Below are 11,942 nucleotides of genomic sequence, written 5' to 3' on the forward strand. Positions count from 1 at the left end.
GAAAGACTGGCAGCATTTTAGAAACTTTAGCATCTTAGCAAGCTGTGCTAATTACCAATATGCTAAAGTAAGTTTAAAATGTCAACTCTGCTCTCAACCAAAAAGTTTGACATTGTCTCTGCTCTTAAAACAAATAAGTGCTCACAGAATGTAAGCTGCAGAAATGTTTTTTTGAATGCTATGAATTAAATTGTTCAGAATTAGAAGCTAAAAGCTGCTAAAATTTATCAGCAGGTCAAAAAACGAACAACAAAAGGTCAAAAATCAATGAGAACCTTAGTCCACGAATCCCTAACTACTCTGGTTTGAAAAACAGAAAGTGCATTGCTCCTTACGACCAGTGGGTTGCGACTGAAACAATGTGGGACCACATATTATTTGAATGAAAGTTGGACTCTTCATAGCGCAAACCAGACTAGAAACTCAAACTTTGTCTCAAGTCTGCATCAACTGTGCACAAATTTTGAACAAAATGAATCAATTTATCATCTCTGAAAGGAAGGTAAGGATCAAACACTAAGGTGAGCCAGAGGGTAAAGATGCATCAAGAGGCAGTAATAGCTTCAGGGTCAGAGGTCAAGCAACTGAAAACGAAACTCGCAGCAAAACATGATTACGCCTTAGGGATCAGAAATGAACACTTAAGATGCCAGCGGTCAAACGGTCCATGGATGACCAGTTCAGGCTAACCAATCACTGCGAGGGGTGAGAGGTCAAACTACTCAGTTAAGTCCAGAGTGGCGGAAAAGCTACCTCGGGAGTAATGAATGAGGGGCACCACGTGACACACGCTGGAAAACAGCTAGCAAAACGTTTTACCAACAAACCGACATTTGGAAAACATTTTGGTGCCAACAGACTGGACCACACATACACACCACACTGGCTCCAAAGAAAGGCTTTATCAGGCCACACAGGTGTGACAGGGCTGTGGATAAGAAGGTCATGGATGTTTCTTTCACTGCTCTATGCTGAGAGATGTGACATGAATGGACACAGCACAGGAGAGTGGGGGGGGGGCGTTAGCAAATGTGGCATTTTGGTTTGGGGACCACCTAGAGAGCGGAGCTAAAAACAAACAAGTAAACTCAAGACATCTTTGTTCACAGGTTTATTGACACAGAGCGAGGCCGACTTTCCATAAAAAGACAGCCAGGTGGTCGGCACTTTGTACAGCAGGACCTTAAAACAGGATGAAAAAGCTGCAGCCAAGTCGGCCCGGAGGCTTTCAGGTGCAGAGGAACATCACAGCTTGGATTACTATAAACAAAACTTGCGAGACCCTTATTCATCTACTTGACAAACCAAAAATCAAAGACCTAACCTGTGGTCAGGGAAGCAGATTAAAACATCCAAGAAGGTACACACCCAGACTCTGCTAAGAGGGGAAGGTGAGTGTTAGCCGGCAGGCTGGACGAGACCCGACAGGCCCGCTGTTTGGAAAAGAAACAGTGACCTGCAAGTGTTCACGGCATTCCTCCAAGACACTAACACAAAACATCCCCCTCCGTCTGGGGAAAAAAAAAAAAACCTCACAGAACAAAAGTGTTTTCCTCCATATGTCTGGCCTGGAAAATCTTAAAGAGCCTGAAAAGACAAAGACAGGCACAGAACCCTCATCAGAGGAGCAGCGAAACCCAACAAAGAGACGGCCATGACGGCCCATTAATCATGACTGGGCTTTTTGAACTTCTCTTCCTTGGAGATTTGGTAAACATGTACTGTATTTGGAGGGAGCGTTATCTCCCAGAGTATAAGTAACCCTGTTCCTGTTCACTGTATCCGTTCCGAGACGTGCCCAAATGGTGACGCATTTAAAAGCTTTGATTGTTATTATGCCGCTAAGTTTTCCCATGACACCAGCAAGGCGACAGACCGGGAATGTATCCAGGTATATGTTTTTAATTTTAGTACAACACACAATTCGGCCAACTGGGAACTTGGACAACATAATGAAAATAATGTGACAGCTTACATGCACTGAGGATGGATGATGTGGTAAATATGAATAACAATTTCCTTTTGAGTAAAATCAAGTATTTTCCCAACAATTTCCTCCAAGCTTTAATCATTGTTGCGACTTACAACAGTTGATATTCAATACTTAGTTTTTGAGTTTACTATTTCTGTCTCAGTACTTGTTTTCAAGTATTCAATGAAGTATTTTATTTAATATCTATGCATACATATAGTTTAAAGTTTTTCATAGTCTTAAAATGTGTTATTTTGAAGGGAAAAAAAACTAATACAGCAGCATTTTTTTCATAAGAAAAAAAAACTTTCTGTAAAAACTATTGAATTTTAAGCTTAAACAATTCAGCTAAATAGGTGAGTTTATCATTTATTTTTTTTAAATTCAGTCCACAGGACCAACAATAAAAAAATGTTCAGTAAACGGACAACTCACGTCCACTGAGGATCTCTGCAGAGGGGTGGAGTTTGCTAGGTTAAAGTTAGCTTGCATTCTCTTTTTTTTGATAAAACGTGTTGATGTAAAGCTAAACTCAAAGAGATGTTTCCCTGTTTCACAAGCTAAGTGCTTAACTTTATGTTCTTAGCTCTAAATGAGTAATGCTTCAGCAGCGGTCTGACCCAGAGCCTGGCTGATAACATATCAGAAACGGATGCAGTAACTCTTATTACTCCACTTTGACACTGAACATCAGCATTAAAGGTAAAAAAAACAAAAAACAATTGGAAACATCAACAAATCCTGCAGTGATCAAAGTTTTCCACAAGAGGGAAATTACTGGGCCCTACTTAAAAGGCAACATTGCAAAAGTATTTTCATCATTCAAGATCTAATATGATTTCATTGACAACCCTGAGTTAGCTGAGATTTTCCAGAACAAATCATGCTCTATTTCCTTCTTGGAAGGCTCAAAATACTTTAACAATCATCTTTGTGTCCCAGATAAGCATCTGAAAATACAGAAATGTAAGCAGAGATGGAGACACCCGGTTTGCTGCGCCACACAGCGAGTGTTTTGTTTCCTCTAAATGAAAAGTAAGGAGTAAGCGGAGAACAGGGAGCAGCGCTGACTCTGTATCTAATAAACTCTAATCCTGATTAGACCCTTAACGAGCTCCAGCCTGGATTTAGATGGTGAGGAGAGAAGGTGGAAGGCAGAAAATTACAGGAAAAGCAGAGTTTGCGTCAGCGTCACATACGCGTTCAAAGCCGGTAATATTTTTTTAATAGAATTTTAAATCGTTTTCTATGCTTTAAAGTTGTTACAGAGTACAAGAGTTGTCTCTGTAACAACTAGAGAAATGAGTATAGAGAAAATAGTATAGAGAAATGAGTGATGATTTATCCTCAATGTGTTGCTGCTCATTGCCAGACAGCTGGCTGAAAGATGGCAATTATTTTCTCTTACAACAAAAATAAATCTATCAGTTAAAAAAATATTCCTGGAGGCAAAAAGCATAGATAGTCAACAAATGCTATTAATTAGATTCTAAATTTGACAGAAATAAATATGTAAAATTACTTACCACGAGAATAAAGTAAGTGAAGCTTTTCTGTATAAAATTAAGCCAACTGTGTGCTTGAATATTTTGCTATTTTACATTTTTTGGGTATTTTTACGTCACGTTATTGCACTATTAAAAACGGCATATTAGCTCTCCAAGACCACAGTGTTCTTGGAGGGAACATTTAGGTCACTCCGAGATGTCTTGCATTCACTGTCCAGAAGGTCGTTGCCACTTCGTAAACCTCTGTGGGAAATAGAGAGAGCAAGAGGAAGGCGTGAACATGCTGAGAAGAGTGGGAACGAACAGAACCAAGCACTGTAAAAAAAAAAGAAAAGAAAAGAAAATTCCCAGTGGAAAAGCAGTGAGCATGTTTGCCAGAGTGCGGGCAGTGTGAGGGTGTAATGACGGGGTTCTGTCATGCAGGCTGAGGTCAGGCGACCGGGCAGAAGTTAAGACTTCGACAACAATATGATGTAATCAAAGAGAGCCAGCATTACTCATCGACCTCAGACACAGGAGGTGCTCAGGAATTTTATTGTGAGCACTTCATACAGGGAGGCACGCAAAAGCTTTTTTTTTTTTCCCTTCCCTCTCGCTCCCTTTCTCTCTCATAATATGAACGCCGAGAGAACCCGCTATGATGTTCATCCAAGAATAACCAGAGGACCAAGAAACATCTGTAGCGTCTTACAAAACAACAGAACTTCCTTTTAATCAGTAGGAAGTTGCACCAAATTATAGCACTGGATTTAGAGAAAACATGCCAGGAAGAAGTCTTTAAATAGTAAGAGGTGAAGCTACACGAATCACAAATGAATGCCTGGAAGCGATATCTGGTGGGCTACGATGATGAAGTACCATCCAGTAGGGATGAAAAACTATAGTACTGTAAAATGATTTACCATGTTTAGTGGTTCAATTGGACTCCTGAATGTAACCGATAGTTGCATTTTGGTCTGATAATGGCTTAGTTTTGTTTTTCAAAGCAGCATTTGTGTTTGGGACTCTGTATGCAGCGACATACTCTGAGTGTGTTTTCACACCTGACAGTCCGGTAGACTCTGCACCATTGAGAACCAAAATTGCAAAACTTATTACATTTCCAGCTGGAGCGGTTCACTTTCACACTGCACGGTGTCAAACAAACCAAACCCGTTTCCCCACTTCGCCTGTGGTGTCGCTGCACCAAGAAACTCCGAAGGAAATGACACAAAAACCTCTGGAGACGACGAGCCCAACTTCATCCTGTGTGAAATGTTAACAAAAACAGAGCAGCATCAGATTTTAGCGGTTGCCAAATTTTACCTTTGGCAAATGTCCATGAGCCATTTCTCCTGCTTGTTCTAGACTTGTTTGTTTTGGTTATATTTACCCAGAATGCCCTGTGCTATAGTCCTACGTTTGCAGTGATCTCCCATCCACTTAGCTTTCACATCTGCGTTAGAGTTCACGTCAACCAAGGCGGACCAGAGTTCGCTTTTTTTATCCACACCAGAGTTCAATTGTGCATTCACACCTCCCCAAACAAACCAAACTTTCTAGGCAAACAAACTGGAGTTGGATTAAAGTTAACTAAGCAGGGCTGGAGTGAATGCACTCTTAGTCACCTTCCCACTTTCACGCTTATCAAAACAAATATGACAAAATATGGTGATAAAACCTCAACTCCATATAACCCACCCCCTAGCATGACAACGATATATTCAGCTGGTTAAACAGACTTTTACTGTCCTTAATGCCAAAACCTGATGTAAACATTAGTGACCAAGATGCTAAGACTCACTAGACATTGCAATAATGAAAAAAAATTAGTGAGGAAAATATGTGTTTAATTGTAACCAATATATTTAATTCAATATTCCAAATTAATATCCTGGCAAGTTTTTCTATCTTTGTACCGCCCTAGAAAGAGTCAAATTGAAAAGAGAGACAATGACCTGAATACATCGAAGGAAGGTTAGAGAGAAACCAGCGTCTCATTACTTATCAGCTAAGCATGAGCTGACAGACATGAAACAAAAGTTCTGAATCTAAACTTCAAACTCCAAACTGCGGCTGACTGGGAGCATCATTAAAAATTAACACAAAAGACTCATGAAAAACTCCAGAAATGCTATTTTGGTGCAAAGGATTATGAGTTCAACTCTCTGGGGAGCCACAATGAAACTGAAGACATCCACTTGGATCTCAAATTCCCTTCCCATTTCCCCAGTTGCCGATGACCCTTGTCAACCGTGACTCGCGAACTCCGACCTTTTGACTCCCCCACGGCTCAAAAGGCCTCCCTCGTTCTTGCGGAGAAATACCACCAAGTGTCTGCTTCCAATCTCTGCCAACCAAATCCTGTGTTGTATGAGTCAACACGGGGCCGGGGAAGACAAAACATCCCCGTAATGGAGCTCCGCTGGAGGCGAGTCACACACGTAGACACTCTGCTACAGTGAGGACGAGCCTTTTGATGGCCCTCGTGAAGCAAATGCCACGGCGCTGCGTCAAAGGCAAGCCACAGCCCCGGAGATAAAGAGAGGTTGCTCTCTGAACATTTGTCCCTTTTGGTCCCGACGCGTTCGCTTAACACCATTACCGGCGGCCTTCCACACACATAAAAATCACTCTGTGGGCCACTCTACGCGTGTCGGCCGGTCAGGAGGATCAGAGGGAACCCAGAACAAAACCCTGTTGTGCATCTGTCAGCCAGTCCCCACCATTCTGCCCTCCAAGCCATTATTTAGTCACATAAGAATCGGAGGTGGAGCCCTGCTTTAACAGAAGAACAGTACCAGAGGAGCAGCCTCAAGCTTTAAAAGACGACCCCCTCACCCCCACCAAATCTCCTTCCCCCAAAACCTCCAACCCTTCCCGAAAGGGACAGATGACGAACAAGAAAGAAATGGGACTGAGGGTGTCACCCGGGAGCAATGAAGCGTTCAATGCCCATGGAGCGCTGGCCAGAGATCAGACTGGACGAAGTGTAAGATCTTTGATCTCCGTCTTTTATGTTCCCAAAATGATACACCTGCACAGCCACATCTTTTCTTGATTCTTTGGAGTTGACAGAATGCATTCAGTCAGCAGGACAGACTCAGGAGATGCAGACAGCGGCTCGACAGACAACAAAAACGTTAAATAACGCAGGGAGATAGTTTGATCTCTTTGAAAGACTTACCTGTACATTGTATGAATAAATGTACGCATCTTGTATGTCGATTAAACTTTGCTGCTTTTATTACGGTACAACTAAGCCCGTCACAATAACAAATTTTGCTGTAATATTATTGTTTATATCAATAAACAATAATGTTGTTGTTGTTTTGAGATTGTTTTCATGTTGATAATTGCACCCTCTTAAAGACCTATAAACTTGAATTTTGTAAAGAAGACTACATAGGACATGGAGAGTTTTAAAATATCCAAAATAAAACACGACAACTGAAAACAAGACATAAAATGGAAAGAAAACAGCAAAACTATGAAAAAGTGGATTATGTTTGTGTAAAAAATATTAGGTAGTACTATAACTACTTCTTGAACTCAAGTATTCTATCAATTACTTTATTAAAAAATATTCCATAAAAACATTTTCTGAAATTTTTTGTACAGTTTTGCCTTAGTTATTGATCTGAATATATTATATATTATATATAGCAAATGGACATTTTTTTGAGTCCGTATGCGTCAGTTAACAATTAATCAATTACTAAATGAGTTGACTTTTATTTCAATAAATCAATTCATGACGATTAATCCAATAAATAGCTTTAGCCCTACAATGGGAATGAAATTTACCAAGCTCATTTTTATTCATCAGTAAGCGATTAGTTCCCTAATTGCTTATTGAGAAGAGCTTTACTACAGCATCACACTTTGATGGATTTCATCTAGATTTCATGAAACAGACCAACACAAAGTAGCACAGAAGAGTTCAAGGGAAATAATTGGATAGTTTCAAATGACGCCTGCTCAATTTCCAACAATCGGCCTCCTTAGTATCTGCAGGGGGAGATTCCAAAAGGCACAAACAGCTTTGAAACAGAGAACAAATCTTCTGAAGTGATACTTTGGCGAATGAGGCAGGTCCCCCAGTAGCAATTCACAGAAGGTTCTCTGATCTTCATACCTGCATGGCTGGGCAGATACATTATCTGACATTCCAGTGATTCTACACAGAACCTTGACATCTTTTCATCTACCCAATCCTCCCTTCGTGGGGACCAGCGCAGCCCAAAGAGGGGCCCACAGGTAATTTTCCTGCACACGTCAGGAGGTACCTGAGAAGAATTACAGCCCAAAATTTTGAAGAAATCTGATAGAGTCAAACTAGTTTGTGTAAATTTTAAAAAGTAAGGGACTTGAGGTCTGATGGTCGTGTTTCATACAAAACAGTCTGGACAAGTACATTAAAATAGCACTTCCTAACAAGATTTCCTTTGAATTTTTGACCTTTTGCACAGTGCTGATATAAAGTTTTATGTCATATCAGTGAAAGAACATTCAGTTATTCTTCTTTCTACATGAAAAAGGAAATACAATACCTTATAAATTTCTAATGTACAATGCACTCAGATTTTACTTACAGATACACCAGTTAAACTTTTGTGGCCAATTTCCTGTTTTTACAAAGCTTCTGACCTGCTGATAACAATTTTAAATAATTTATACTAATAATAACTTTATAAATGCTTTCAACTTGCTGAACAATTACAAGGAGGTAAAAACAACAAAATAAAAACAATAAAAATGGGAAGTCAAGGCGTCGTCGCACTGTAAAACAGGTCTTTATAATTTCAAACCAACTACTACAAACTAATTTAGCATCTTGTACTAGCAGTTAGCATGTGTGGTGCAGCTAGCATAACAAAAACTGTTTGATTTTGCGTTCCTTAGACAGTTTACATCCTTAAAACAACTCCATGATTTCCAGAAGATTGCAAATATTTCTAACATCAGCATGTTCAGCAACAGACAGGTGGACAGTCTCAAAAGATAAAACCAAACTTTGCTGTTCTCCGTTTAGCCTTCCTGTTACCTGCTGAAAGTATTAATGAGCTCAAAACATCTCATGTTGCTGAATATAAGTGAAAAAGCTTATGACTTTATTCTAAATATTTCACCAAACCATACAAACAGCTACTTTGGGTCTTTCTCACACATTTGCAGTTTCCACACCAGAAAATGTTTTTAACCTTAAAGCACTGATTGAAATATATAGGACTTTTGTCAACTGGCCAGTCATAATCCAGGGCAAACAAGCCTAAAATTGATCAATAGAAGATATGAGGCAATTGCTCTGAGCATCTCTAGTTTGAACCCAATCACCGGCAAATCTGTAGACCTACCTGTTAATGTTATGTAATTTGTATGCGTGAATTTTATTTTTCCTGGAATAGGACACTAAAACCAGCTACAGACGGTATTCTTCTAAATCCAGTCTTGACTAAAAGGACACTAATGACTGAACCCACAAAAAAAAATCTGTGTGCCATCAACAGGGTAAGTGGAATTATTAGCGGCTAAACTACTGACTGCTCTAAATCTCCGCCTGTGGTGGTGATGGGCTGCTGGTCAACTGGCTGGCTTAAAGATCCCCCATGATAACCAGTAATCCGGACCAAAGATTAGAGACCCGACATGCTGCTGTTAATCCACACAGATTTTCCCTGTTTTGTCTCAATTTGGCTCTAACAATGGGAAGGACAAGCTCACTTAAGGCATGTCCGGTCAGGCGCCGTACTCACCCGGACAGCAGTGCTCTTTGCCTGGGTGCGTTGGGGCTGCAGACCCGGAGCGCCCGGGTCCCTGGTTCCGCTCCCATGCGCCCGGGCCACGGCTCCAGACGTGCCGTTGGCGCAGACGCCTCCGGCGGACGCAGAGGCTCGAGGCCTCTGCTTGATGCCATCCAAAAGGCGCACGAGGAGGATGTTGCTCGGCAGTTCGTCCACGGCGCAATCCACCAGCGTCCGGCACTCGGGGCAGCGCAGCTCCCCGCGCGAGCCCAGGATGCCCTGGAGACATCGACGGCAGAAGGTGTGCTGACAGGGAAGAACCTTCGCCGAGGCGTCCAGGCGCTCCAGACACACAGGGCACTCGAGCAGATCCAGTAAAATGGACTCATCCATACTCTGTGCGATGTGCCTTCACTTCAGAAGGACATGATAGCTGACGAGGTTTCTGTTCGGAAGCAGCTCAGGGGCCGTCACGTCACTGCCATGCCTCGGCTGTGGCCATGGCATTCGCATCAGCTGTGAACAAAAAAAAGGTCAAATGAATCGGCTGTGCAGCCAAGAAATAGGTCATAGCATCTATATAACAGACAGGACATATGGCTGTGTGTTGTGTCATCAGCTGAGAAGTGGAACAATGTCAGGCGCAAACAGGCAACTTTTACAGTCTGTGGGTGAAAGTTTAACAGATACAAAATCATTACGGCTCTGTAGTCTGGTCACCATTTGAAAAAACTCGATAGTACACCTGTTAGCGTTTGCAAGGTGCATTTGTCGCATTTTGATTTATTCTTGTCCCAATAAATTACAAAAAAAAATTGAAATAAACGACAGAATTATCAGAGATGTTACTTTTATTTTCTCCACTGTTTGTTCCATTAGAGTATCAAAAAATATCAGTAAATATGGTTAAATATAATTATTACTGCAGTTTAAATCCCATTTATTTACTTAAGGGTTGTATGAAAGAAAACTATTTAAAATGTTGAAATGTTTTTCAAGAACAGTATTTGTGTTACCATACAGTCACAGTCATACAGTTACCTGTAAAAGTAGTAATAGTTTTTTTTTTTAATCATAATTCTTACCGTTATCTCAACAGTACCACAATATATTGCGGTAAAATTGAAAGTCCGTATCGCCCACGTCTAAATACATTTGATAGTTTTGGTCTTAGATCCTTTCACATCACGATATTATGTTATGTCGAGATTCAATATAATTCCAGATATAAATATCCCACCGGGTGAATGAGTGACAAAATATTTAGCCAACAACACAGGAAATAAAGACGGGAAATACATTTGTAACGCGTATCCACAGTTGGAAAATACATAAAACGCTTAAAAACCAAAACTCAGATTTTTCCAGATTTGGTAGAAGACAGACTGTGAACACTGCATAATAAAAAAAGGAGCGCAGGAGTGAAACACTGTGATTTATCATCCAGGAGGACAAACATCAGACTATCAAGCATGCGATCAACACACTCCGTCTGGTAAATGATTTAAAAGAGCGCAAATAACTCACTCATCTAACAATAAGTCGATTTCTGCCAGAAAAATAATCTCTCAAACTGCTACAGAAATATTCTTGCAATAATCGTGAAGAACACCAATATTACGCAACAACCTTACGAGTTAAAGCTGTGAAGTTTTAAAGAGATACTCAAATATACAAGAAAAGAGGAGAAATTAAAGCGGAAATGCTGGAATATATTACATGTGACGTTAATATTGCCACGTTATAAATACATTATACTTTTACGAGTTTTTCTACCAATTCGCACTTTGATATAACAGTTTCAACAACTTACGGGACGGAAGTCAAATTACATAAAACACTTTAAAACAGCTGAGGGGGAGAGAAGTAAATGCGGCTCACCTCTTCCAGAACAGGACTCCTCCTCGGTTTGTTCTGTTTTTCCCAGTTTCTGCCTCCTTGCTAGCGGTAAGTTAGCAGCCGAGCCCCGGAATATTTTACCCACTTAGCAGAGAGTGTTACGCCGACAAACACGGTCGTCTAAATAATATGTGTTTGAGTCACGGGGGCGCAGAGGGAGGAATAAACAAACCTCTGTTAGATACTAAAGTAAAACCAAGCGAGAGAGAAAAGGCGGAGAAGACAACGGAACTCCAGCCGTACAGAGCGCCATGTTAGTAGTTGAGCTGCTCGGCTGGAGTGTTGCTGCTGGAGCAGCAGGAGGAGAGGACAGGAGCGGAGAGGGGGAGGGCGGAGGAGGACCGCTTCAAGGACGCATGGGAAATTAGAGAACTGAGCGAACTGTTCTTTCACATCACTCAAAGATGTAACACCGTGTCAGTTTTTTTTATTTTTATTATGTTTTTTTTTCCCAAATTGCTACTTTTCTATAAACTATACTCTGCAAAAGCAAAATTCCACGTTTCACAGTGGCAAAAGGATCAGAGAACAGTACATAGTTCTTTTGATAACTTCCAGTTGTATTTTTCTAAATCCTCTTTATTTACTGACCCTGACGCTTTCTAAAATCAGTGTACATTTTTAATTCCAGAGTAGGATTCTTAACAATTCTCTCACAAAACTCAAGTCTCACTCCAAGGACTTGTTACCAATATGCTCTACTCCCACTCAACTGTACAATAATCTCTTCTTGTCTGTAATCCTTCTTATTTTTGCACTCAAATTTCCTCTGCACAGTTGAAACCTTTGCTCTCTGCTCTCTTCTTTTAACTTTTAGAGAAACACCAAAAAGAAAATCCC

The 11,942-nt window shown here is 40.7% G+C and overlaps 1 protein-coding gene across 1 annotated transcript in view; it reads right to left on the reverse strand.

The window, feature by feature from the left end:
- The window catches only part of sh3rf1 (SH3 domain containing ring finger 1), a 42,547-nt gene extending 31,125 nt beyond the window's left edge, over positions 1-11,422 (reverse strand). Inside the window, exons 1-2 of the mRNA XM_007550728.2 lie at positions 11,085-11,422; positions 9,216-9,719 (exon numbers count right to left, since the gene is read on the reverse strand). Of these exons, the coding sequence (XP_007550790.1) occupies positions 9,216-9,596 (381 nt within the window). The 5' untranslated portion in view covers positions 9,597-9,719; positions 11,085-11,422. The remainder of the gene's footprint in view (positions 1-9,215; positions 9,720-11,084) is intronic.
- Positions 11,423-11,942: the final 520 nt, after the last annotated feature.

Source organism: Poecilia formosa, unplaced genomic scaffold, assembly GCF_000485575.1.
Source record: "Poecilia formosa unplaced genomic scaffold, Poecilia_formosa-5.1.2 Scaffold37, whole genome shotgun sequence".
Lineage (NCBI taxonomy): Eukaryota > Metazoa > Chordata > Actinopteri > Cyprinodontiformes > Poeciliidae > Poecilia > Poecilia formosa.